The sequence below is a fragment of the Ursus americanus genome, chromosome 14 (assembly GCF_024610735.1).
Source record: "Ursus americanus isolate L20-20 chromosome 14, mUrsAme1.1.p, whole genome shotgun sequence".
In the NCBI taxonomy this organism is placed as follows: Eukaryota; Metazoa; Chordata; class Mammalia; order Carnivora; family Ursidae; genus Ursus; species Ursus americanus.
The window spans coordinates 46,296,438-46,324,106 of NC_142140.1; the positions used below are offsets into that span (position 1 = coordinate 46,296,438).

A 27,669-nucleotide genomic window follows, 5' to 3' on the forward strand; every position below is an offset into this window, starting at 1 on the left:
GGGCGTGGCAGGGAGAATGCTCCTCCCACCCGCCGTTCTGCTGCTTCCCACTGGTCAGACCAAAGGGGGAACCAGGGGCAGGGGAACCTGGGCAATGCCAGCCCTGGTGGTCAGCCGTTTGCCTCGGAGTGAATCTAGAGGGTCAACAGAATTCTTGGGATGCCTGGAATATGGGCGCTGTCACCATTTTTTTTTTTTTTCCTGTGAGATCATTGCAGGCCAGGCTGCCTATCATTCAAGAATAGGATGTCCAGTGCCTGGGGCCCATGATACTTTTAGGGATCCACAGAAATGTTTTAACTTATTTTATATTTTATTTTATTTATTTTATTTTTTTGTTTTCACTTTTTTAAAATCAGAAGAAAGAACCACACTTTTAGATCAAAGAAAATGGCTTAATGTATATTAGGTGAAATTCACATAACAGAAACCCAATCATTTTAAAGTGGCATCAGTGGGATTTAGTACGTTCTCAATGCTGTGCAACCATCTGCTCTATCTAGTTCCAAAATACTGTATTTATTTTTATAACAATTCAGTTGTAAAATGTATATATATATATGGAAGTAGTCCACAAAAAACAAAAGTTCCTCTGGTCCATGAAAGTCACATTTCCAAGCTGCCCTATAACATAAGGTGTTTAGTTGGTAAAGCATAGGAAGGTTTTTATTTTTATATGCATTTCATTTAATGTGTATTAAAATATAATTCACATTTCAAGTAATGATCTCAAGATCCCATTTAAGATATGTTTATTTAAATAAGTAAATAAGGTTACAGGGATGCAGTCAAATATAGAGGGGACACAAAAGTCTGAAGTTTGGGAAACACCCAGAGAAATTCTGCACATAACATTTCCCTTAAAATATGGATCCTGAGGAGCCACTGGGGCCAAGGATTGTCACCATTTCCTTCCCAGGGGACCTCGCCTCCAGCCCCTCTGCTCACCTGAGCACTCATGCAGGGCACTTGTATTTGCTGGGCACTCACTGTTTGCCAGGCACCTGATGATTTTGTCGTTGTGGAAAGGCCACTAGTCACACCACTGGGCCACACACCAAACCATATTAATTTGGGGGGCTAACCCCAGGGTGCCTTATCTAGGGCTCTGCATGCAGTTGGCGCTCAGCAAAGGCTCGCTAGTCTGTTTTGTGAACTGGGACAGCCCCCAGTGGCTGTGAGGATATGCAATCAGGAGGGCTCTTCAGTCAAGGAATGGCAAAAGCGTCCATTACGTTGTGGTCTCCTTCCCCGCCATGCCTGGGAGCGGATTCTGGAGATCTGGACCCTTTTCTACCAGGATGTAACCCCTGAACCCCAGGCAGTGTTCTCAGGTGTCCCAGCACGGGCACCCCCCCAGCAGGTGGACATCGCCCCTCCCCTGTCTGGATTCTGAGTTCCTCGCCAGCTTCCTCAACCCTTTCCCCTGTCCCCACAGCTGCTGTCTGTCTTTCCCTTACCAGAAGGCCCCTCTGTCCCCCGCAGATAGACCATGAGCAGCCACGGGAACAGCCTGTTCCTGCGGGAGAGTGGCCAGCGGCTGGGCCGGGTGGGCTGGCTGCAGCGGCTGCAGGAGAGCCTGCAGCAGAGAGCGCTGCGCACGCGCCTGCGCCTGCAGACCATGACGCGGGAGCACGTGCTGCGCTTCCTGCGCCGGAACGCCTTCATCCTGCTGACTGTCAGCGCCGTGGTCATCGGTGAGCTGGCTGGGAGGGGCAGGGGCTCGGAGAAATTCCCCGCAGGTGCACATCGTCACTCCGCCCACTCATTCTCACTTGCACGCGCGCTTGCCATCACCCACCGCCCCCCCCCGCCCAGGACACTTTCACACAAATGGGGCTGAGGGACCCAAACCATTCCACAGAGCCTGCCTTTCGGTCCTAGGGGTCAGCCTGGCCTTTGCCCTGCGCCCGTACCAGCTTACCTACCGTCAGATCAAGTACTTCTCTTTCCCTGGAGAGCTTCTCATGAGGATGCTGCAGATGCTGGTGCTGCCACTTATTGTCTCCAGCCTGGTCACAGGTGAGAGAGCCCAGGCCAGGGTTGGCCTCCCAGACCCCTCCCGGAGCCCCAGCTCAAACCTGGAGCCAAAGCTATCGCAAGCATGGGATCATGTCCCTATCTTAGGACCTCAAACACGAAGCCTGCACCTAGCCCGGAGTTCTTGGCCAAAGCCCAGAGATCTTCATCAGACCAGGTTCCAGACCCCATATGATCCATGCCACTTATCTCAGCAACTTTATCGTGCTTTTTCATGTAGATAAAATACCAGCCTGCCAGGGGCTTACCATCATCCAGAGGTGAAAGAAAGGCTGTGATAGGGCAGCAGGGAAGATAGAATGGCATCAATGGTCAGGGGGTGGGATGTGGGTGAAGGTGTTGGAGATGGAGGTGACAGGATGGTGGGTGGGGGCCCTGGTAGAAATAAGGATGGGCTATGCAGACGTAGGGAAATTTTTCTGTAAATGGCCAGATAGTAAACATTTTCAGCCGTGGGGGCCATACTAACTCTGTCCTAACTACTCGGTTCTGCTCTGGGAGTGCGGGAGCAGCTGCAGGCTCCTCTGTAAACAAACGGGTGTGCTTGTGTTCCAATAAAACTTTATGGACAAAAACAGGCAGGGGGCCAGATTTGGCCCCTACGTGAATGATCGCCAACCTCCAGATTTTGGGATGGGGGTGAAGATAAAGACCTGAAAGAGTGGTTTCTTGGGTTGGGTTTCCCAGAAGCAGAGCCTAAGATGGGGTTATTTGCACAAGTGATCTATCAAGAGATAGCATTCAAGAGAGACCCATGAGGAAGTGAGGGGAGCAAGATGCGGCAGGGAAAGGATCTAAGCAGAGATGTGGGTTCAGAAGAAGGCTGGCCTCCGCTTTATCGCCTGGATAGCTCTGGAGCAGGAGTAATGCTACAGAATTGTTCTTCCCAACTCTGCCCGACTCAAAGCAGCTGGCCTTTTGAATCCCTGTACCAGGCAGCCTTTGGCTTTAGGTCTTCCGTGGGGGTATTTCTGGGCAAAGCAGCCTTTGTCCTGCTGAGGGCCATTCTCCAGAGAAGGTGGCCACACAAACCGTTAGCAGCCAACAGTGCAACAGCCGAAGAGCGGCGTGTTAGCCTGGCAAAGGGATTTTGGATGGAGCACCAAAAGAAGCATCTCACAGATAGTGTACAGTGAGGTGGGCTGCAGGGAGATATCATCTTGGGGTCAATAGCAGGATGAGGAGTTTGGAATGAAGGTGACGTCATGGTGTAACGTAGCCATCCATGGAGGATGGGGTGGGGGTTGAAAAGTTTGGCTTGAAGTAGAGGGAAGGTTAGTGGAGTGGGGCTTGGGGATAAAGGATGAGGGGGAAGGTGTATATGGAAAATAGAATAGGGGTTGAAGAATGATGAGAGGGGTCGAAGGATGGCAGCGTGGGTGCTGGGGTGGCCACAGAAGGAGGAGACGCTCGGTGCAATGCTTGTTGAGCTGGAGGTATGAGGGAAGTAGAGCTGATGGATGGAAGAGCGGGTGGTGGGGTGCGGACGGCGCTGCTCAGGGCTGCACCACCTGTCCTCCAGGTATGGCATCCCTGGATAACAAGGCAACAGGGCGGATGGGGATGCGGGCAGCTGTGTACTACATGGTGACCACGGTCATCGCTGTCTTCATTGGCATCCTCATGGTCACCATCATCCATCCTGGGAAGGGCTCCAAGGAGGGGCTGCACCGCGAGGGCCGCATTGAGACCATCCCCACAGCCGATGCCTTCATGGACCTGGTCAGGTGACGTCCTTTCTAATTTTGATGGGAACTCTGGCCCTAGATGCAAGAAGCCATACTCAAGGAGAGACAAAGGGGACAGGCTGACGCAGCCCGGAAATGCAACACCCAAGTTGAATCTAGTTTATTGGTACCCGTTTTCTGCCTTGGAGCCTTGCACAAATCCTCTGCTGAGAGTAGCTGACTCCTCGGGTGTGATCTTTTGGCCCTTAGGTTCTGGAGGTTTTAGCTGCATCTTGAGATGGACTCAGAACAGTGGTGTGTGGTATTCTCAAGCTCCATTGGAAGATGAATGATTCTTTCAAAGAAGCATGATTTTGCTAGCCAGGATCAAGGCTTGCCATGGTTATCCCCTGGCCACTGACTGGGGGAAACACAGGTCCACAAGTTATCTGTGTTTTTTGAGGCATCACTGGCACATGTGTGTGAATTGAAGTCTGCGAGGTAGCATAGGTTTCTATGGAAGGGCTCAGAGAGACCTGTATTTGAGGTCCATCTGTACCCCTTATGAGCTGTGCAGCTTTGGGTCACTTCCCTAAGTTCTCTGTGAGATGGTTTCTTTGTGAATAAAATGGGGACCTCAGTAGTGCTCACTTCTAGAGTTATCGTAGGGTTAGGTCATATATAAGGCAAGCACTTAGCTCAGTACCTGGCCTAGAGTAAGCATTCGCTTGTTGGCTGCCATTATTATGGTTGGTACTGTTGCTATTATTCTTGATATTATCACCCTGGACTCCTTCCCAAGGTCTAACCACTCCCTTCCTCTGATGTTTTTCTGCAGAAATATGTTTCCGCCCAACCTGGTGGAGGCCTGCTTCAAACAGGTCAGGGGGAAGTGCACAGTGTGGTCAAGGAGGTTTGGAGGGTGGGGGGAGCTTGCTGCCAAGTGAGTGGTCCCGGGGTGAGGGATGGGAAGAAGGGCCCACCAGAGCAATGGACAGGGGTGTTTGGAAGAGTCTGGGAGAAAGAATGTACCTCCCATTGGTGGAGTGATCAAGAGAGGATAACGGAAAAGGACTTAGGCCACGAGCTGCCTGGGGATGGTGCTGAAGGAGGAACCGGGGCATCTCACCATAGATGGTTGAGGAGAGAGGCCTCTGAATCTGTTTGAGAAGGGGGCTTTGAGAAATGAAGAATCTATACTCATTCTGCCATGCATTGGTTGATCACTCCTTCATTCATGTATTCCTCGTTCTTCTATGCACTGGTCAAGTCCTCTGAACGAGGCTCTCCAGGGGTGGCAGCCAGGAACTGGTGTTCTACATAAACTTCTTCAGGAGATTCTGATAAATTGATTTTGGCCCCGATCTCTCCATATTTCAGTTCAAGACGCAGTATAGCACGAGGTTGGTAACCAGGACCATCGTGAGGACAGAGAATGGATCTGAGCTGGGCACCTCCATGCCTTCCCCATCCTCAGTGGACAATGGAACTAGCCTCCTGGAAAATGTCACCTGGGCCTTGGGCACCCTGCAGGAGGTGCTGAGCTTCGAGGAGACCGTGCCTGTGCCTGGCTCAGCCAATGGCATCAATGCCCTGGGCCTTGTGGTCTTCTCTGTGGCCTTTGGGCTGGTCATCGGTGGCATGAAACACAAGGGCCGAGTCCTGCGGGATTTCTTTGACAGCCTCAATGAGGCTATTATGAGGATGGTGGGCATCATTATCTGGTGAGTGCTGGGCTTTGACAGGGCTGGTAGGTGATGGCTCATGGGAAAGGTGGAGCTGGGACTGGGAAGTCAGGCTGTGGGGCCGCTGCTCAAGGGGCCATTGGGGCCATTTGGCCAAAGTCATTCATATATATATTGGTTAATTTACTAATTTATACATTCACTCATAAACTCATTCACAGACTTATCCACGCATTAATGAAGCCATTGCTTGCTTGATTGATTGATTTACAACTCCGCCATGTATTCATTCAAGCTCATTCTTTGACCCACTCATTCATCTCCACATTTGTTATTCTCCCATTCACTCCCTCATGTATTCCCAGCATTCCTTCACGTAACACACTCATTCATTCGCTCGCCTGTTCATTTGTGTCTCATTTGCTCATTTTCTTATTCATTTATCCACTCATTAGTTATTCCTTACTTGATACATGCGTGCATCCATTTTACCGTTCTCTGTTCCTTCACTCATTCCCCAGACATTTTCCTGGGCTAACTTTGTCTGGAACACAGGGATACACTAAATTCAATCCCTGTCGCCCAGAAGCGTATGAAGTCTTGGAGGAGACAGACATACACTAGGTAAATGTAGTACAAGGTGGAAGGTTCTAGAGCAAAGGGACATTCAAAAAGAGTTGGGAACGTGGAGAAGTGAAAAGCCAAGAGAGGGATATGCAGTGAACTCTGCCTGGGAAGGTGAAAAGGAAGTTATGGAAAAGGTCACCTCGTGGTTGGGTCTTGAAAGGCAAGTGGGAAGCCAATAGGACGGGATGGGGAGAGAGGCCCTTCCAGCAGGGGGAAGAGAATATGCAAAGCCTGCAAGAGCCTGAGTTGGCTGGAGAATGGTGGGGAGTTCAGGGAGGTGGGAGCACAGGGTAAGTTGGGAGTGGTGGTGCAAGATATTCACAAGACTGTCTAGTGCCAAACTGGGGGAGACTTTGTACATAATCCCCAGTAATTAGAAAGTTGTGTAAGGGGCTAGAGGCCAAGTTTAAGGCATGGAAAAGCAACTGAGGGGACTATGAAGGGGTAGCTTATCAAGGATAGGCAAGAAGACTGACAAGACGGAAGCTCAACTGAATTGGAAACCATAAACTTATAGTGGTGGTGTTGGCAGTTTCTCCAGATGTGTTAGCTGGGTGAGTGTAGAAGGAAAGAAGCCCCATACAACTGACCTAGGGTTGAAGAATTTTGTGGATGAGGAGGAAGGATGAAGGTGAGGATGATGGGGAGGGGGGTCAGAGAGCAGTCATGGAGGTAGGTCTGGACTGGGAGACAGCTCAGCAACCTCCCATCGGGTCTCACCTTGAGCCCAGCTGAGCCCAGGGGAATACAGCTGTGGCTGGAAAAGTGCCCCACATCCTCCTTCCCACCACCTCAGGGTGGGTCTCATCGTTTCTGACCCAAGCTGTTGTAGCAATTTCCCAAGAGGTCCCTACCTCCTCCAATGCCTCTACCATGAGAACAACCAAGCGTAGACTTCAGTTTCTAAGGAGAGAGGAGTAACAGCTGAAGCCTGGTGACAGGTGAATGAAGGCACCACTGGCAGGAACCCACGAGACTAAGATGCGCTGGTTTGTGGGGAGCACAGGTGAGCCCCCGAGAACTCACTTCGGTCTCCTCTCTCTCGCTGCTCCAGCCACACTGGTCTGCTCTCTTCTCCTTCAGCACTTCTAGCTCCTGCTCGTCTCAGGGTCTTTACGTGGTGCCTGCAATTCTTCCCCCTCAGATAGATGTGTCTCTTCTCATTGTCCAGGCCTCTGTGTGAATGTCACATCTCCAGGGAGGCCCTCCCCGACCACTCGTGCTGACGCTGCCCCACTCAGGGGCTGTGCTTTGCAGCTCTCAGCACCCGAAGTTTTTAATTAGGCATTTCTATGTGTCTCGTCTGTTTTCCCCCATCAGAATGTAAGCACCACAGGGGCAGGGGCTGTGTGACTGGAGCAGAGTAGGTGCTCAAGAGAGTGGTTGAATAGTAGACAATTTGGTAAGACGCGTGGTTTGGGATGTCTGGGGGAAATTCAGGTGAAATAGCTCAGGGCTGGTGAGTGAGTGAGAATATGCACTTACAGGAAAGAGAACAGGGGCATTGAGGTGACACATTTCGAGCAAACAGAGTTGGAGGCGGTGAATAAGGGAAGTTTGAAGGCCAGTGACGGGGAACCTCTGGGCCACGTCTAGTGAAAGAGTCCCGAAGACAGTGACTATTGGGAAGGGACTTGAATGGTGGAGTGGAGGAAAGAGAGACCTTATGAGATTGTATGCCCTGGAGTCGTAGGAACTTTTCCCTGCTGTTCTGGGTGTGAACTGTGGGTGAGCAGGAAGAGGAAGTGGGATATGTTTGTGGGGCCCATCCCTATCTGTCAGTGTGGGGGAAGGTTGGGGCCGAGTAGGGTGCCGTATGGTGGGCGCTGCCTGGCTCCACGGGCTTATATGGGCAAAGCCTTGGAGATGCCAGCTCTGATCTGTAGGGGAAGTCATGAGGGAGCTCTGACAGGTGTCTGGCTTGGCCTAGGTACGCACCTGTGGGCATCCTGTTCCTGATCGCTGGGAAGATCCTAGAGATGGAGGACATGGCCGTCCTGGGGGGTCAGCTGGGCATGTACACCCTGACCGTCATTGTGGGCTTGTTCCTCCATGCTGGTGGTGTCCTGCCTCTCATCTACTTCCTCATCACCCACCGGAACCCCTTTCCCTTCATCGGGGGAATGCTGCAGGCCCTAATCACTGCCATGGGCACGTCTTCCAGGTACGGCTTCATCCCCTGCCCTTGGTACTTTCCTGAGGTTCACTGTTTGTGGTTCACAGGCTCTCCTAGGAGTCCTGACCACCCCCCCCATCTCCCACACTGAACCTCATCTGAGCTGTGTGGTAATGTCAGTGGCTTCTGAAAGTCTGCAGGTCAGTTGACACCTGGGTGCCGATCTTTGTCCCAGGCTGGCTCTCCTGACCTGTTTTCCACATTTTCTATTTCTCTATTTTATATGGAGGAGAACCAGCTGCCAATTTTGATGTTAGGACCAAGGTTCCAACATGCCCCATATTCTGTATCATTTTCTAGCTCAGAGTCTCATTTCCCCTCGAGATGGTCTCTGGGAGCTCACTTGGCTTCTTTCTCCTTTTCTTTGTGGTTTTATGGGGTTAATAAAGAGCTTCCCTTTCCCCCATCATCCAAATTCAAAATAGTTTGAGAAGTATCCCAAGAGCCAACCAGATGGAAGGATAATGTCATTGTTGTTGCTCATAATTCTGCCTGGAGAATGTGCCTTTTGGTCTTTGGCCAATGGGATTGATGCCATTGTAGCCTAGTATGAAACTCAACTGATCACCGCAGGGCTGGATCCCCAGAGGCCTTCTCTGTGGGGCCAGGCTTCTCACTGCATGACATCAAGCTGACCAGGCAGAGCACGTGTTTTGCGGACAGGCCAATTCCAAGTGAGATGTCCACTCCTTCAGCTAAACTCACCCATCAGTTGGGTTGCTCTTCCCCTGCTGGGGAGTGGTGGGGAGAGACCAGGAGGGTTAGTGTAGCTGAGGTTGCTCCCTGAGCTACAGGAGTGGGGATTAGGGGTCCCTCTAATTCTTCTCTCTTAACCCTGCAGGTGTGGGAGGTCAGCAGACCCCTAGTCCTTTCCTTTCTGGGAGTGGAAAGTTCACTAGTGGCATGCACAAGTGTCAAGTAATTAGCCTGAAGCTATTGGCTTTAAGTGGGTCAAGAGACCTTCAACCTAGGGGACCCCCACTGCCATGTGCTTCTTGCATCATGAGGAGCCTTTCCTCTCTGTGCACGTTTACCAACCTCTGAAATGTTATGTGTCTGCCATCCTCCCCTTGCTCTGGCTCCCACGTTGTCTCCCAGTGTTCTCAGCAGAATCCCTCCTTTGGCCCATGGCTGTTCCAGCCCCACCCTGCCACCCCCCATTCTCAGCCTCCAGGGCTCTCTCCTCTAGCTCTGCAACACTGCCCATCACTTTCCGCTGCCTGGAGGAGGGCCTTGGTGTGGACCGACGCATCACCAGGTTCGTGCTGCCCGTGGGGGCCACCGTCAACATGGACGGGACCGCCCTGTATGAGGCTCTGGCCGCCATCTTCATCGCCCAAGTCAACAACTATGAGCTCAACCTGGGCCAGATCACGACCATCAGGTGAGGTGGTCTTGAGTGGGATCTGCCAGCAGGTGAGACCTAAGAAGTCATTAGCTTGGCTAGGGGTGGAGGGAGCCTCAGCTTGAGGTCAAGGGAGGCTTTGAATGTTGGAGGGGGGATGTGGGAAGAGCCCAGCCGCCCATGAGGCTAAAGGTGAGACTTTGCAGCCTGAGGCTATCAGGAGCTGGCCAGATGTTTCAGTCCCATCTTCTCTCACATACTATCGTGGGAGATCCCTTTGCCCAGTATTTCCCAAAGTATGGCTGGTGGATCCTAATAACCTGAGGCTCTTATAAGAAAGATGGATCCCTGGGCCTCATCACCCAGAGGTTCCAATGTGGCCATTATAAATATAACAGCAAATGTCACCTCCTTCAGGCCTTTGCTCTGGCGTCACCTGCTCAGAGAAGTGTTCCCTGAATTATTCTATTTAAAATTGCACGGTTTGGATTTTTGTAGGCCAAACCATTTCTCTGTTATACCATCTGCCTTAGTATATGTTTTAAGTAATCATCTTGCTTATTGCCTGTCTCCCCCAGTAGAATGTAAGCTCTGTCTGGGCAGGGATTTTCTTCTAAGGGAGTTTCTACTAGGTGTCTAGCATCTAGTAAATGCTCAATAAATATGAGTTGAAAGAATACATTTATTGAAGGCTCCTTTTTATTTTCAGGCACTTAATTTAAGATTTTCCCAGGGAACCACCTCTTCCCTTCTGTTGTGCCCTTTTTCACTCTCTTCCTCGTCTTCTCCTTCCCACCTCCTGCCTCCCTGTGTTCTTTGTCCACGTACAGTATCACGGCGACAGCAGCCAGCGTTGGGGCTGCTGGCATCCCCCAGGCGGGTCTGGTCACCATGGTCATTGTGCTCACATCGGTCGGCCTGCCCACTGAAGACATCACGCTGATCATAGCTGTGGACTGGTTCCTGTGAGTGTTCTTCAGATGCTGGTGCAATCTTTCCTCAACCCACCCACCCCTGCTTTCCTTGTGAGACCCCCAACCCGTGGACCCTCATTCCAGCAAGGACACAGAGTTCTAGAATTTTAGAGTAGAAGGGAAGCCTTGGAGAATACTCCAAACCATGGCCTGTAGAGCCCAAATTCCATAGGGTTAACCTTGGGAAGTAGGATGGGGAGGAGATGAGCAATGGAGGCTTTACCTATGAGCCTGAAAAGCCCTTGTACATGCTTTATGGAGAAGTCACAAAGAGGTGATCCATGGGACAGAGCTGGCTTGCAAATTTTTGTTGTTGTTGGTTTATGTTTTTAATTCTCACCTTTGAAAAATGGGAGGTTTACATTAAAAAAAGTCTGGACTTTCCTCCCCATTTGGGAGCTGTCAGGTGGACTTGAGTCCCGTTTAGACAGTCTCCAGTCTGGCCTGATTTACTCATGGTAGTTACCTTCCTCATCCTGTATGCTGTTCAGCCCACAACCTCGAATTTTTTCTATCAGATGTTTACATCCTTAAAAAGAAAGAATTGCATTGCTAAGTTCACATGTGAGCCTATCAGTGTTGATCCAACCTGCATCTGTTAGAAGGGGAAACTGAGGACATAGAGGGGAGGCACCTGCTTGAGGTTATGTGGTCGTGGATGGAACATGAGCCCCAACTCCCAGGCACAAGGAACCCCTCCACCCTGCTACACCCTCTCCTCCATGAGCTCTTCAAACCTCGGCTAACACTGGCTTTTCTTTCCCCACCCCTCCCCAGTGACCGACTTCGCACAATGACTAATGTCCTGGGGGACTCTATCGGAGCAGCCGTCATTGAGCATTTGTCTCAGCGGGAGCTGGAGCTGCAGGAAGCCGAGCTCACCCTCCCCAGCCTGGGGAAGCCCTACAAGTCACTCATGGCACAAGAGAAGGGGGCATCTAGGGGACGGGGAGGCAACGAGAGTGCCATGTGAGGGGCCCCCAGCTCTGCTGCCCAGAGAGGAGGGAATGGGGCTGGGGTGGGGGGGTCCTAGGGAAGACCCGCTGCCCGAATGACCGTGCGCTGAACACACACGTTCTGTCTGGCTTGTTTGGTGGAAACCGAGATAAAGGAGCAGGAACGAAAGGATGTCCAAGGCCTCCATTTCTCTCTGAGAGCATGGGGAGAACTTGTGGAGGGCAGTAAGCAAGGTGGGGAGGAAATACTTCCTCTGGGACTGGGGATAAGGGCAGTTTTGGGTCCCACAAGCTGAGGGGTCAGCTCATGTTATGTATTTTCTCAAGGAGTGGTGGAATTGAAGAGGTAAAGGAAAACCACCGTTTATTGTAATAAAACAATGTTCATGGCCTCTAGGTCAGGGGTTCCCAAGACCTTCAATGATTTGCCAGAAGGACTCGTGGAACTTGGAAAAGCTGTGATGCTCGCATTTATGGCTTACTGCAGTGAAACGATACTGATTAAAATCTGCAAGGACAAAAGTTGCCTAGGGCAGGGTCCAGAAGACACCAGACATGGGCTTCCAGTTGTCCCCTCTTTGTGGAATACCGTGGATGCCCTTAATTCTCTCAGCAATGATATGTGACAGCACGTATGAATACTGACAGCCAATGAAACTCACTTGAGCCTTGGTGTCCAGGATTTGTACTGGGAGTCTGTCTTGTAGGCACAGAGTGCTTCACTACTCACTCTTCAGCCCCCACAGAAGTCAAATGAATATAGTATTGTCCAGCGCCTCCGGTGAACCAAAACAGGCATTCACCATAAATTACATTGTCAGCATAGACGACCTGGCATGGCTCAGGGCCCCAAAGACACTTTTATCAAGGAGGATATTCCAAGGACTCTGGGATTATTTCCCAGGAGCCAGTCAAGGGCAAGTCCATTCTCTGGAATATGCAGGCTTTGAGTACCCCTAGCCCTCCAAGTTAACCCTTTACTTCATATACCCATGGCTGGGAATAGAGGAAGCAGCTTCCCATGGGGATGAGTAGCTGGGTCTTGTCGTCCCAACTCTTGACCCCGAAACCAGTTGGCTCAGATACCCCCATGCTGGCCTCAGGAAGCTTCTGTCTCCTTACTCCACCGGCAAGCCTAATGAACCAGGTGGGACATTAAATGAGACCTTAACAAAGCCTTGGGGAAAACACAAGTAAATAGAGAGTAACATGATTCCCGATGTCATGGGTATAACTCAACTGTATAACCCTCTTGTTCCAGAAACACAACATAAGCTTTTTCTAAATCAAATTAAACTTCACCTCTCTCAAGGGGGAAGGGACCTTCAAGCACAGTTATGTTTGGGGATGCCTCCTCCCCCACTCTTTAGGATCCTAAGAGAACCCTTGGGCATATGTAATTGAGAGAACTTGGAAGAAGGGATCCAAGAATTCTTTAACTTCTTTGCAGTCACCATGGAAACATTTGTGTCAGAGATTGGAGAAGTCCATGCAAAGGCAAGAAGCTTATAAAACATCCTACTCCACATTTGACTCTGGGGAGCTTTGCCTGGGATCCCAGTCTCAAACCAGAATTTCTGCCTGTAGCCCATGGTCAATGGTCTGTGTCTGCAGAAATCTCCTTGTGGGAGTGGGGTGGATGAGTTTGCTAGGGCTGCCGTGACAAAGTGCCACAGGCTGGGTGACTTAAACAACAGGAATTTATTTTCTCATAGTTCTGGAGGCAAATCTTTGACTTGATTCCATTCACATAACCTTAGAAAACATCTCTTTAAATGAGTTTGCAGGGCAACATTTCCCAATTAGGCACACAACCCATCACCTTGAGGGTACCTATTAAACACATGAGATTTGATTTATTTTTTAAGAAATCCAAACCGTCACTGAAGATTATGGAGAAAATAGAAGGTTCTATTCATATCAAGTTAAAATGACTGGTTACAAAGTGAAAAAAGGAATCCACAATGGAACCTGAAGAAATATAGAGGGCAGGGAAGGACCAAGGAAAGTCTTGCTCGAAAACATGTAAAATTAGGAAAAATAAAAATATTGCATGAAGGAAACTAAGATTTGTGGTCCTCAGTATTGTGTGCCCAGTTACTCAGGAGAGTCCTGTGATGGTCCTGACACCGAGAGGCACCACCCTGTGGAAGAGTGTGCCCAGGCCCCCTTCATGTCACTGTTCCTCAGGCTGTAGATGAAGGGGTTCAGCATTGGGGTGACAATGGTGTATATCACCGAGGCCACCAGACTTGGAGGATGAAGTCACTGCAGAACTAAGGTAGACCCCAAGGCCTGTGCCATAGAACAAGGAGACCACGAGAGGTGAGACTCACACGTGGAAAAGGCTTTGTACTTGCCCCTGGCTGATGAAATTCTCAGGATGGAGGAGAAAATCTGAGAATAAGAAAAGAGGATCCCACAGAGGGGAAAAAGACCTAGGACAATGGTCACAAAATACACCACTATGCTATTGATGAGGGTGTCAGAACAAGCGAGCTTCAGGACTTCAGGAAGATCACAAAAAAAGTGTGGGATTTCCATGTTTGTGCAGAAGGACAGCCTCAAAAGGGTCAAGGTCTCGAGCAGGGAGCCCATGACACTGATGCACCTGGACCCCAGAACCAGCAGCCCACAGAGCTGGGGGTTCATGACGACTGAGTAGTGCAGGGGGTGACAGATGGCCACAAAGCGGTCATAGGCCATCACGGTCAGGAGTAAATTGTCCAGGCATCCAAACACAATGAAAAAAAATATCTGGCTGAGGCATCCTGCATATGTTATGGCTTTGCTCTGAGTCTGGATGTTCAGCAGCATCTTGGGGACGGTGGTGGAGGTGAAGCAGATGTCTACAAAGGACAGGTTGGAGAGGAAGAAGTACATGGGGGTGTGGAGGTGGGGGTCTGAGCAGATGGCCAGGATGATGAGCACATTCCCAAGTACGGTGGCCAGATACGTGGACAGAAACAACCCAAAGAAGAAAGGCTGCAGGTCCAGTTCCTCTGTGAATCCCACGAGGAGAAAATTTCCAACTCCTTTTTGATTTCCTCTTTCCATGGGCCTACTGGATTGGCCCAGAACGAAGAAAAAAGCAACACAAGATTCACTCCAAATAAGCATTCCCCAGAATGATGGAAATTTCCCTAATCCAAATGCAGGGGATTCATGAAGTCATTCATTCGACTAATGATTGGCTTTCTTTGCTGACAAATTGTAGTTACCATTGCTACCTGGAAAAATTGTCTCTAAGATGAGTGGTTCTCAAATTGTGGTCCCTGACTAGCATCATCAGCATCACCTGGGAACCTGTTGGAAATGCACATTTTCAGGCCCACCTGACCTAATGAATCAGATGCTCTCAGTGTGGAGCCAGCATTCTGTGCCTTGACAGGCCCTCCTGGGGACTCTGATGCATACCCAAGTTTGAGGAGCACTGCTTTAGTGTTGTCTGCATCCCTAAGCAGTCCTCCCTAATGCCTGCTCCTGTACTTTCTGCTCAGTGCTTGTGGGAATGAAGAATTCCCTAATGCCAGGCAGATCTTCTAATCTTTGAGAGGTTCATTCATTATCCTGCCTTTCTGTAATTTCTATATCTTAGATCCTCTGGACCTTGGGTGCTCCCCCTGCTAAGAAAAACAAACCAATGTTGTGATTTTTAATCATCATCTATATTTCATTTATATTATCAATGTCCCTATATAAATTCAACAAAAATGGAATTTATAAATATAGTGTCCCAGAGTTTCTTATTTACTTATTTATTTATTTATAAATTTTTAAAATTACTTTCTAAATTCCAGTACAGTTAATGTACAGGGTTAGATTAGTTTCAGGTGTAAAATACAGTGATTCAACAATTCCATACATGTCTCGGTTCTTATCATGATAAGTGCACTCCATAATCTCCTTCACCTACTTCACCCGTCCCTCACCTGCCAACCACCAGTTTGTTCTCTATAGTTAAGAGTCTTTTTTGTTTGCCTCTTTTTTCTTTGTTTTTTAGTGTGTGTTTTTTTTGTTTTTTTTTTCTTTAGTTTTTATTTAAAACCTTGTTAGTTCACATGCAGTGTAATATTAGTTTCAGGTGTAGAATTTAGTGATTCAACACTTCCATACAATATCTGGTGCTCATCACAAGTGCCCTCCTTCATCCCCGTCACCTAGTTCACCCTTACCCCCACCCACCTCCCCTTTGCTATCCATCTGTTTGTTCTCTAGAGTTAAGGGTCTATTTCTTGGTTTGTCTCTCTCTTTTTCTCTCCTCTGATTGCTTATATTGTTTCTTAAATTCCATATCTGAGTGAAATCATACAACATTTGTCTTTCTCTGACGGACTGATTTCACTTAGCATGATACCCTCTAGATTCATCCATGTTGTTGCAAATGGCAAGATTATATTCTTTTTTATGGCTGAGCAATATTCCATTGTATATGTATACTACGTCTTCATTCATTTGTCAATTATGGTGTCCAAGACTTTCTAAATATTGAGTTTGTCTTCACATAAGTTCATCTTTTATTTTTAGCCTTATCATAGTATAACTGATTACAAAAATTGCACATATCCAGTATATACATGTTGATAAGTTTACATGTATGCATTCACCTGCGGTATCATCACTACAATCAAGGTAATAAACATATCTTTCACCATCCAAAGTTTCCTTGTATTGTTCTGAGTGGTTTTTTTGGTGTGGTAAGGATACTCACAATTTATCCTCCTAACATATTTTGAAGTGTACTATCCTGTATTATTAACTATACCTATGATGTTACACACCAGATCTCTAGAAATTGTTCATCCTGCACAACAGAAATTTTATACCCATTGAGCAACAATTCCCTATTTCCCCTCCTCCCAGCTACTGGCAACCCACATTCTATTCTCTGCTTCTGTGAGTGTGATGATTTTAGATACTTTATGTAGGTGGAGTCATGCAGTATTTGTACTTCTGTGTCTGGCTTATTTCACTTAGCATAATGTCCTCCAGGTTCATTCACGGTGTCACAGATGGCAGGATTTCTTTTCCTTCCCCCCCCCTTTTTTAAAAAGATTTTATTTATTTGACAGAGAGAGAGACATCCAGCGAGAGAGGGAACACAAGCAGGGGGAGTGCAAGAGGCAGAAGCAGGCTCCCAGTGGAGCAGGGAGCTTGACGCGGGGCTCGATCTCAGGACTCTGGGATCATGACCTGAGCTGAAGGCAGACGCTTAACTGACTGAGCCACCCAGGTGCCCCAGATGGCAGGATTTCTGCACAGTATTTTAATGTATTTTAGATTTAATGTCATTAATAATGATATTCTCCCAAATTATATCTCCAGTATTGCTATTATATTAGGAAATCTTTTGATTTTTTTGGTATTTATAAAGTATGTGCATTTTCTGGATTTTATTTATAATTTTAAGTTTTTCTAAAATATTTACATACTTTCTCCAAATAATATTAATTTACAACACCTAGTTATCTTTAGGTCTTTTTACATTGGTATGAAATTTCACAATACTGCTCAAATTCATAGTAAGAGTTCTTCCTTTCTTTCAAAAGTATAATCCTGGAGGTTTGTAATTTTGTAAGACATTGACCATAATTGAGGATATAAAAATATTTTTATCAACTTAACTTGCATTTTTTAATTCCTAGATACCTTAGAGTGTCTTTTAAAGACATAAATGTTTTGTGATTAACAATTAAGAAAAAATAATGTTAGATCTGATCTCTATATTCCCTAATAAATTTCTTTTTTAAGAAGTTTTTATTTAAATTCCAGTTACTTAACATACAGTGTAATATTAATTTTAGGTGTACGATTTAGTGATTCTAATATTTACTTTTTTTTTTAAGTAAGCTCTACACACAACATGGGACTTGAACTCATGACCCCAAGATCAGAGTTGAATGTTCTACTGACTGAGGCAGCCAGGTACCTACATGCCCTAATAAATTTCAATGTTTGACGTTAAGAGTGGAACAAGAGAACATACAGTCTATTAGAAGAAAATAAATAAAAACCATAGGTAATATAAATTTATAAATGAAGATACATAATCTTTGAAAGTAGTTCTCTCTGAATAAAAAGTCTAAAAATAAGAGAAAAAAGAGAAGAGAAATAAGAGAAGAAAAGATCAGTAAATGGGCCATAAACTGAAAAAAAATTCTTAATGATAAAATGTGCCATGCAGAAAATTAGAATATAACAAATAATAAAAAAGAATGAATCTTGCCATTTGCAATGACGTGGATGGAACTAGAGGGTATTATGCTAAGTGAAATAAGTCAGAGAAAGACAAATACCATGATTTCACTCACATGTGGACTTTAAGAAACAAAACAGATGAACATGGGGGAAGGGAAGGAAAAATAAATAAAATGAAAACTGAGAGGGAGGCAAGCGGCCATAAAAGACTCTTAACTATACAGAACAGGGAGTTGCTGGAGGGGAGGTGGGTGGGGGATGGGCTAGACAGGTGTTGGCCATTTAGGAGGGCACTTGATGCAATGGGCACTGGATGTTGTATGTAAGTGATGAATCACTAAATTCTACTCCTGAAACCAATACTACACTATATATTAACCAACTTGAATTTAAATAAAATCTTGGAAGAAAAAAAATTTATGACAATTTGAAAGATTCAAAAAAAAAAAAGAAAGTCTACTATTTCGATTGTTGTTTATCAACACCTGGGAAATTACAACTAATGCAATTCAAGGAGAAAAAGACATAAAGAACTTTAAGTATGGAAAACAACTATTTTTCACTGTTTGAAGCTAATGGATTGCCTGCGGGTAGTGAATTGGCCCTGAAAACCTCTGAACTGAGAATGATTTTAGTAACCCAGTTGATACAAAACACATATAAAACCCAGGAGCCATTTTAAAGTAACATTCGGTGGCATGAAAGTACATTTGGTGTGTTTAGCAATCATTGCTTCTATCTTGTTCCAAAATGTTTTCATTACCATGGGAACTCTGAACTATTTTTGTAACTTTCTGTAATGTTAACAGTCAAAAATAAAAATTAGCAAAAAGAAAAAAATGGGTGCAAGAGAAAAAACCCCTAGCAGTGTTCATACGTGCATTACATCACTCAGAAAATAGATCACAGGGCCACCTGCGTTGCTCAGTCAGCTAAACAACCAACTCTTGATCTCAGCTCAGGTCTCCATCTCGGGGTCGTGAGTTCAAGCCCTCCGTTGGCCCCCACCTGAGCATGGAGCCTAGTTGGAAAAAAAAGGGATCACAATTGTTTCACATGTTAACACAAATATAAATCTCCTGGAATAGGGACTGGAAACTTGCGAAAACACAGTAAATGAGAATGATGCATTCATTAAATTAGGTAAAATTCCTTGAGGACCTCCATGTGTCAAACACTTGTGCTGTGGTTTTTTTTTTTTATGCCTTATCTTATCTTATCATCATTACTATATTTTTGTTTCACAAACGAATATGTGTTTGCAGTAACACAGTGATGAGAATGAACAGATATAGGTTCTAACGAGGTGATAGAGACAATAAAAACCCCTCCCGAGCATCACCTCCCTTAATTTATTCCTCACGTTAACCTTCGGAAGTGGGTACTACTATTCTCCGAATTTTACAAATGTGGAAGCTGAGGCACAGAACATCAAGTAACTTAATAGATCAGAAGATGTATGAATGGACTCTTAAGTGCGAAGTGCGTGGAATCCCAGGGAACGTTTTCTTGCTGGAATGAATAAATGAAGATTTTCCAGATGAAAGAACACAGGAGTGTCTTTGATAGAGGAGAACAGAGGTGCTTGTAATGGCTCCCAAAAAAACCGAGAGGAGGGGAAATTGAAAGACACAGGAATGGAATTGTGTGGGATGTTTTAAGTAAGTGGACTCTCATCAGCATCTTATCCCTGTTTGTACCCCCCAAAATTCATCCTCTGAGACCTTTGCCTGCCCCCATACCTCTTTCCCACAGCAGACACTCTGATGGCATCAGGGCACCTCTAGTTCTGTGTGTCCTTTATTCCCTGGGGGACGGATATTCAACTCAGCTCCGGGGAAAGGCAGGGAGGTGCCGTCAGGTACCTGTTCTCTGAATGAGCGCAGCTGATCTCCCTCCTTCCGGGACAGTCGAGCTGTAGATGAGGTGAGGACATTGCATATTTACTATTTATAGGTCCTCGGAGGCTGGATTCTGACAATTCTCATTAAATTAATTGTGCTGTTATTAATTTATCCTCTGAGCAACTTGTTTCCCATGGGTGAGGGAACTAAAATGGAAAAGAACTTCTCTTCTGCTAGGTTTGTTCTCTTGGGAGCATCTTGGATGTCAGATGTGTGTATATGCTGCCCCCTGGCCCCTAAGTCATGGTGTTCTTTTCTCCATGGGCCTGACCTTCATTGTCTTCTTTTGTGAACATTTCCTCAACATTTGACGTGGAATTTCTTTTTTTTTTTCTTTTTTCAGATTTTATTTATTTATTTGTCAGAGAGAGAGAAAGAGAAAGAGAGAGAGAGAGCATAACCAGGGGGAGCAGCAGGCAGAGGGAGAAGCAGGCTCTCCGCTGAGCAAGGAACCCGATGCAGGACTCGATCCCAGGACTCTGGGATTGTGACCTGAGCCGAAGACAGACGCCTAACCGACTGAGCCACCCAGGCGTCCCTGACATGGAATTTCTTTGTCTATCAAAGGCAGAAGCAGGTGTATTTTTCAAGAATCTATGAGTCCCAAGCACTTTGACTTGGGATTGTGAAAAGGGATCTGAACCACACCCAGCTCCCAACAAGTGTTGGGTAGTTACAAGGAAGAAGGGCGGAGAGGGGTCATTGTATTTGGTGGAGGGTAATAAAAAAGCTCATTAATTTGCTGCACATGTAGAATTTTCATTGCAAATTCCCCCAGATCCATTTAGTTTTTTCATCTGGAGTAAACACAGTCATAGCTTTAAGCTTACATGGCAGACTTTTTCTGGCTATATCCCCAGGTAGGCTATTCAGGGCACTCTTTCCCAGGAGGATAATGTACTTTGGAAATATTAGTAACTGACAGCGACTTAGAGCAGAGGTTGGCAAACATTTTTGCAAAGGGCCAGAGAGTAAATATTTGGGGGCATCGTGGGCTATACGTTCTCTGTTGCAACTACCTCACTGCCACCATAGTGCACCAGCTCGTGTAGATGGTACGTGCGCAAGTGGCCATGGGTGTGGTATGAGTGTCCTGGGGCTGCTCTAACAAGCCACCAAGAACTGGGTAAATTAAAACAATAGGCATGTATTCTGCCACAGCTCTGGGAGGCCAGAATTCTGAAATCCAGGCCTGTGCTACCTCCTGAGGCTCTAAGGGCAATTCCATTCCTTGCCTTTCCTGCTTTGAGTGACTTCAAGCATTTCTGGGATTTTTGGACTCATCGTTCCAGTTTCCACCTCTGTCGTCTCCTCATCTCTATGTACCTCTTGCCTTTGTGTCTCTTATAAGCACATCCGTCACTGGATATGCGATCCACTTGGATAATCCAGGGTGATCGCATCTTGAGATCCTTGATTATATCTGTAAACACTGCTTTTCCAAATAAGGTCACATTCCCAGGTACTAGAGGTTGGGATGTGGCATATCGTTTTGGGGGCCACCATTCATCCCACTGCACTGTGGTCCAGTAAAACATTTTTACAAAAAAAAAAAAAAGGCTGTAGGTTGCATTTGGTGTGTGGGCAGTGGTTTGCTTCCCATCTTAGTGGAATTAGACATACGGAGCTGATAGTCTTGAGAATGTTGTAAAATTAAAGAAAAATTAAATGTGGTTTATTTTATGCTGGTGGGGTTCACCTGCTAGAGGGTCAGTGATGTCTACATCATTCAGGCTCTGAACACTCTGTCCAGATCATGGCTTATTTAACTGTCAGACCCATCCACCATCCTGACCCTCTTTCCAACAGAGCTTCAACCTATGCCAAGGTACCCCATGGAAGTCAACTTAAAGAACTTTAAATCTTAGCTCTTGGAGAGGGCAGAGTGGAGACCCAGCCAGGAGCTGTCCTTTGGTTCTTGTGCTGACGACTCCAACAGCCTGACAAGCAAATCTCTTACTAAAATACCTGGGAGTAGCCCTTCTGGACCACCAAAGCCTAGTGTAAAGAGCACAGACTTCCTGGATTAAATTGTGGCAGCTTTGACCAGGGCGTGGGAGGAGAGAGGAAAGACTAGGCTATGTAAACCTGGTCGCTTCTACCTAACTGGTAAAATGTGAGTCATTCTCCATTCCTGGGTAAGTGGGAGGCCAGAGAGTCCTGAGTAAGAGGCCTGCATGTGGTAATTTTGGCTCTGGTCTTGACTGGAAGGTGGCCAAGTGTGCCAGCGACTGCTCAATGCGTGGGTCTGAATCAGGAGTGAATTTTGCCATGCCTAGGTGCTCAGGGAAGGGTTCCTTTTTGGTTTTCCCGGGCAGCCCAGGTGAGCACTATTTTCTTGGGTGCTGTCTGTAATTTGCCAGCTGTTCAGCTTGTCTTTCCCCTCTGGTGCCTTAGGCTTCCAGAAGCTCAGAAGCAAACCAGTTTCCCTTCTGTTTCCCCATGCATTCATTTTAGCTCTGGGATGGCCCCATGCAGGGCAGGACCAGGATTAGGAAAGTAGTGTACTGGAGGTACAAAATGTAAGCGGTGTCTCCTTGTGTCCTGGACGCCTTACCCTAGCCCCCCTTGCCCTGCCCCCCACCCCCTGCCCTCCCTCCCCGCACCAATTCTTGGCCAGAAGCCCTTTCCCTGGTAGCCAGATGTTTCCTTTCTGGCTTTCCCTGTAGTTCAGAGGTATCCCTGCAGGTGGAGTGCGCTCCCCTTCTTTCTGGCGTCCTTGTGTTTCTTCCAGGTTCAGGTGCAGCATCTCCAGCGGCTGCGTCTTCCTCTGGGTGGAGGCGCGTCTTCCCTGGTCGCTTTCCTTTGCTTCCCTCTTGTTTCAGCCGCACTCGCACTCGGTGTCCCCAGGCCTCTCGCCGGCTCAGACACACACTTTCAACTTTGTTTCTTTTCCTGGCCTCCCCTCAGCATAGCGCTGCACCATTCCCCTGCAGGGCTGGCTGAACGCCTGCAGGTTTCCTCCAGCTCCTAGGTGACCCGGCTGGGCCTGTCCCCTCAGTGGTGCTGGATTCCTCGTGGCTCTGCAGCGTGTGGCAAAGTCCGATTATCCCACCCAGCGCGGCTTCCCCTCCGCGCAGGACATGCACATTTGCACATTTGTGCTGCATCCCCAAGGTGCTTACCCCCCAGACACCTGGGCATGTTTCCCCACAAATTCATCCGCAGATCTGCGTTTCCTACTTGGGTTCCCTGCGGCCCAACCCAGGGCTCTTTCCTCTGGCATCCATTTGACGGGAGTATCTCAAAGCAAAATTCTCCCCTTCTGTGCCCCCCCCCAATCCTCTTCCCGACTCCCTTAGATTATGCAGGAAATATCAAGCGCCTTAATGATCTCCTCATTACTATAATGTGGTGTATCTGCTGAAAAACGCTAGCAATCTCAGGTTATGTTACCCAAGAATCTGTCCCAGACAGTTTTTTTAAAAGATTTTATTTTTAGGGCGCCTGGGTGGTTCAGTCCGTTAAGCGTCTGCCTGGGGGTGACGTCATGATCCCAGGCGTCTGGGATGGAATCCCAAATTGGGCTCCCTGCTCAGCGGAGAGTCTGCTTCTCCCTCTACCCTTGCGCCCTTGCTTGTGATCTCTCTTTCATGCTCTCGATCTCTCTCCAATAAATAAAAAAAATAAAATCTTTAAAAAAACATTTTATTTTTAAGTAATCTCTACACCCAAGGTGGGGCTCGAAGTCACAACCCGGGATCAAGAGTTGCATGCTCTTCCAACTGAGCCAACCAGACGCCCCCTGGACAACTTACAGTATACTCTTACTATCCCACATCTGAAATACGGATTTCAGTCTTAAGTATTCCAATTGAAGAGAAACTGTTGCAGACTCAGGGGGACTTGTGCACAAGTACGATGCTATTGCAATTAATGAGATAGAGTGCGGAGCGTCTGCAGTGGGAAGGGGATGTTATTCCTTACCAATAAATGTTTAGACAGTATCCAAGGAACGAATTACTAAAATATTATAAAATACACTCTGTGATGAATTTACAGACTTTTAATTTTTCATTTTAGAGACAGAATCCAGGCCCTGCTTTAATACTCTATGCAGAAGGGAATATTCTCACCAGGAATTGCTATGCTCTGTTGCACATTGGGGGAATTATGAGGGAATTCGCCCACTTGAGAGCAAAGTTCTTTCCATCTTTAGGCTATGTTAAACCAGCATATTTATTTACACTTGTTTTGGGTTGTGTACCCCATTTCTGCGAACACCAGCTCTATTCCTGCGGACCTACCAGACACTGTAAGAGGACCTGGTGGCTGCGAAGGTATGCACCATTGCGGGCACATGGAGGGGAGGTGGGGAGTGAGCCCGGGGGCGTGGGAGTAGGCTGACGGAGTGGGCCTCATCTCTCCTCTCAGCCAAAGCATCTGAGCAAACTCCCAAGGAGATACTTCCATCCTGGGAATTGAACATCTTATGTGTTTTAGCAGAACTCATCCAGAAAATGATGACATATCAATCACGGAAAAGAAAGATTTCTGAGAATCCTATGTTGTTATCTGAGATATTGGAGATTCCCTCATATTAGTTTTCTTTTGATGCATAAAACAGTTCCCAAGGGACGCCTGGGTGGCTCAGTCGGTTAAGCGACCAACTCTTGATTTCAGCTCAGGTCATGATCTCAGGGTTGTGAGATTGAGCCTTGCGTTGGTTCGGTGTTGAGCATGGAGTCTGCTTGAGATTCTCTCTCTCCCCTTCTGCCCCCCCCAACACTCTCTCTCTAGTGGGCTCTCTCTCATTATGTGTATGTGTATATATATACACATACATATATGTATACATATATACACATATATATGTGTATATATATTTTTATATAATATATATGTATATATAATGTGTTTATATATGTATATATAAACAATTCCCAAAGTAAGTGGCTTAAAACACCAATCAACATTTATTATTCAACATTATTTCTTTGTGTCAGGTTTTCAGGAGTGGTTTCACTGGAAGTTCTGATCTGAAATCTGTCATGGCCTTGCAGTTCAATGTTGGCTGGTGCTGCCGACACTGGAAACCCCAGCATGGCCAAGAGGATCTGCTTTTAGCTGCTGGCAGGAAGCCTCAGCTCCTGACCATGTACGCTTCTCCATAGGGCTGACTGAGTGTCCTCACAACAGGGCCGCTATCTTCCCTCAGAGACAGCAATACCACGAACGGTAAAGGGCAAAGCTTTAATGTCATTTATAATCTATCCTCCGAAGTCACACTGCCATTTCTGTCATATCCTATTGGTTTCAAAGGTCAGCCTTATTCAGTGTGGGAGGGAAGTCCATGGGGGTGTGTGTGAATATCAGGTGGTGGGGATCACTGGAGACCATCCTGTAGTTGGCTCCCCTGAGTATGCCCCTGCAAATCTAATTATGGCAATGATGGATATGAAAATGGAAAGAGATTAGAACTTCCTGGACCATAGAGAGGCAGGATTGTCTACAAAAAAGTCTTGGGGAGCAATTGGTTAAAATGGATAAAAACAAATCATTTTCAAGCTCATTCCATGTTGAGGGAATAGAACAGAGTTTTTTCTGGTATAAGAAAGTCTGATCCTACTTGCATTCCCACCAACAGTGTAAGATGGATCCCCTTTCTCCACATCCTCTCCAACATTTGTTGTTTCCTGCCTTGTCAATTTTTGCCATTCTAACTGGCATAAGGTGGTATCTTAGTGTGGTTTTGATTTGAAGTTCCCTGATGGCTGATGATTTTGAATATTTTTTCATGTGTCTGTTAGCCATTTGTATGTCTTCATTGGAAAAGTGTTCATATCTTCTGCCCATTTTTTGATTTATTTGTTTCTCGTGTATTGTTTGAGAAGTTCTTTGTAGATCTTGGATACCAGCCTTTTATCTGTAGTGTCATTTGCAAATATCTTCTCCCATTCCGTGGGCTGCCTCTTTGTTTTGTTGACTGTTTCCGATGAAGTCCCAAAAGTTCATTTTTTCTTTTGTTTCCCTTGCCTTTGGAGACGTGCCATGAAAGAAGTTGCTGTGGGCTAGCCCACATAACATAATAAAAAATTAAAAAAAAAGAAACTCTGATCCTATCGTAAAAATATAGCACATTTAGTTTACTCATTCATCAGGCAAAAAGAAGAATGAAACACTGACTCAAGCTACAATGTGGATGAGTCCTGACAACATCACCCTGAGTGAAAGAATCCAGACAGAAAAGGCATATATGGTGTGATTCCACTTATATGAAATATCCAGAACAGGCAAACCACAAAGACAGAAAGCCGATTTGTGGTTTCCAAAGACTGGTGGGAGGGGGGGGAGGGGGAGGAAATGCGGAGTAGCTGCTCATGATTGAAGGGTCTCTCTTGGGGCAATAAAAATGTTCTGAAACTAGACAGTGGAGATGGTGGCACATTATTGTGAATATATGTAATTCCCCTGATGATACACTTTAGACTGATCAAAACAGTAAATTTTATGCTGCGTTTATTTTACCACAGTAAAAAATGGCCCCTCTGATGTCAGCTCACTGTCACACAATAATTATAATGGTGATAACAACTGGAAAATGAGAGTCATTGAACTGCCACCTGAATTGACTGCCATAGACAGTGACAGCCCACACTGGTCCTCTCATGGCAGCTGTTGCCAATGTCAGGATGAATGGTTCGTTGCTGTGCTCTTTTGGTGTGGACCACCTCTGCGGTCTTCTCCTGCTGATTCAGCCTTATCTTACCCCCTTCCAGCCCTGCAGAACCTTCATCCTCATGAGTCCTCCATCTCTCCTTTGACATAGGCTGTCCACAGCAGACACTGGGTGGCATTATCTGACCTCTCACCCCAGGGGCTGGCTTTCAACTTGATGATGTTCAGGTCAGCCTTCTTTGCCTCTCTTTGGGTCTTTGGAAATCTTGTGACCCTTCTATGTGACCCATTGGAGACCCATATGAGCCAAGGAAGCTGAGATTGAAACTTAGTGTCCCTCTCAGGTTGATCACACTGCACAGACATTCCACCTCTGCTATAGCAATCCCATTTTATGCAGAGATGGTCTATGCAGCCCTAATTCCCAAGATTCCTGAACAAGAGATGAAAGACATAAGCCTCCATTTATTTCTTTTCAGCCTTTAGGACACTCCCTTGGGATCTTGCACCTGGAAATTTTTCATATGTTCTCCTCTTTTTTGGAAGACATTCCCCTTGAAAGACCTAAATGTGAGACAGGAAACCATCAAAATCCTAGAGGAGAGCACAGGCAACAACCTCTTTGACCTGGGCTGGTGCAACTTCTTGCTTGACACAGCACTGGAAGCAAAGGAAACAAAGCACAGATGAACTATTGGGACTTCATAAAGATGAAAATTGCACAGCAAAGGAAACAATCAACAAAATTAAAAATAGTCTATGGAATGGGAGAAGATATTTGCAAATGATACATCTGTTAAAGGGTTAGTATCCAAAATCTTTGAAGAACTTCTCAAACTCAACACCCAAAACCCAAATGATCCAGTTAAGAAATGGGACAGAAGATATGAATGGACATTTTTTTGGGTGTATTTATTTATTTATTTATTTATTTTATCATTATTATGATATGTTAGTCACCATACAGTACATCATTAGGTTTTGATGTAGTGTTCCATGATTCATTGTTTGCATATAACACCCAGTGCTCCATGCAATACGTGCCCTCCTTAATACCTTTCACCGGGCTAGCCCATCCCCCACCACCCTCCCCTCTAAAACCCTCAGTTTGTTTCCTGGAGTCCATAGTCTCTCATGGTTTGTCTCCCCCTCTGTTTTCCTCCTTCATTTCCAACGAAGACATCCAGATGGCTAGCAGACACATGAAAAGATGCTCAACATCACTCATCATTGGGGAAATGCATATCAAAACCATGATAGCACACCGCCTCACACCTGTCAGAATGGCTAAAATCATCAACACAAGAAATAACAGGTGTTGGTGAGGATGCAGAGAAAGGATAATCCTCTTGCTCTGTTGGTGGGAATGCAAACTGGTGCAGCCACTCTGGAAAACAGTAGGGAGGTTCCTCAAAAAGTTAAAAATATTAAGTATTTACCCCAAAGATACAAATCTAGCAATCTGAGGGGGCACCTGCC

At 46.4% G+C, this 27,669-nt stretch overlaps 2 protein-coding genes across 2 annotated transcripts; one reads left to right on the forward strand and one right to left on the reverse strand.

Moving 5' to 3' along the window:
* The first annotated feature begins 1,492 nt into the window (after window positions 1–1,492).
* On the forward strand, window positions 1,493–11,866 carry SLC1A6 (solute carrier family 1 member 6). The gene is made up of 9 exons (XM_045778601.2): window positions 1,493–1,697; window positions 1,885–2,022; window positions 3,563–3,767; window positions 4,546–4,588; window positions 5,088–5,431; window positions 7,950–8,183; window positions 9,385–9,579; window positions 10,371–10,505; window positions 11,292–11,866. The coding sequence occupies exons 1-9, from the start codon at window positions 1,493–1,495 to the stop codon at window positions 11,485–11,487; spliced, it is 1,695 nt and encodes a 564-aa protein (XP_045634557.1). The 3' UTR covers window positions 11,488–11,866.
* A 1,667-nt stretch (window positions 11,867–13,533) lies between these two features.
* On the reverse strand, window positions 13,534–14,527 carry OR7C2 (olfactory receptor family 7 subfamily C member 2). Its single transcript, XM_045778446.2, is given in 5 exon segments — window positions 13,534–13,584; window positions 13,587–13,636; window positions 13,639–13,721; window positions 13,723–13,795; window positions 13,798–14,527. Coding segments are annotated over 5 exon segments (987 nt in total).
* Between the last annotated feature and the right edge of the window lie 13,142 nt (window positions 14,528–27,669).

Coding starts and splice junctions, on each gene's coding strand:
- SLC1A6 (XM_045778601.2), top strand. CDS start 1,493: ATGAGCAGCCACGGGAACAGCCTGTTCCTGCGGGAGAGTGGCCAGCGG. Junction 1,698..1,884: donor TGTCAGCGCCGTGGTCATCG/GTGAGCTGGCTG, acceptor TTTCGGTCCTAG/GGGTCAGCCTGGCCTTTGCC. Junction 2,023..3,562: donor TGTCTCCAGCCTGGTCACAG/GTGAGAGAGCCC, acceptor CCTGTCCTCCAG/GTATGGCATCCCTGGATAAC.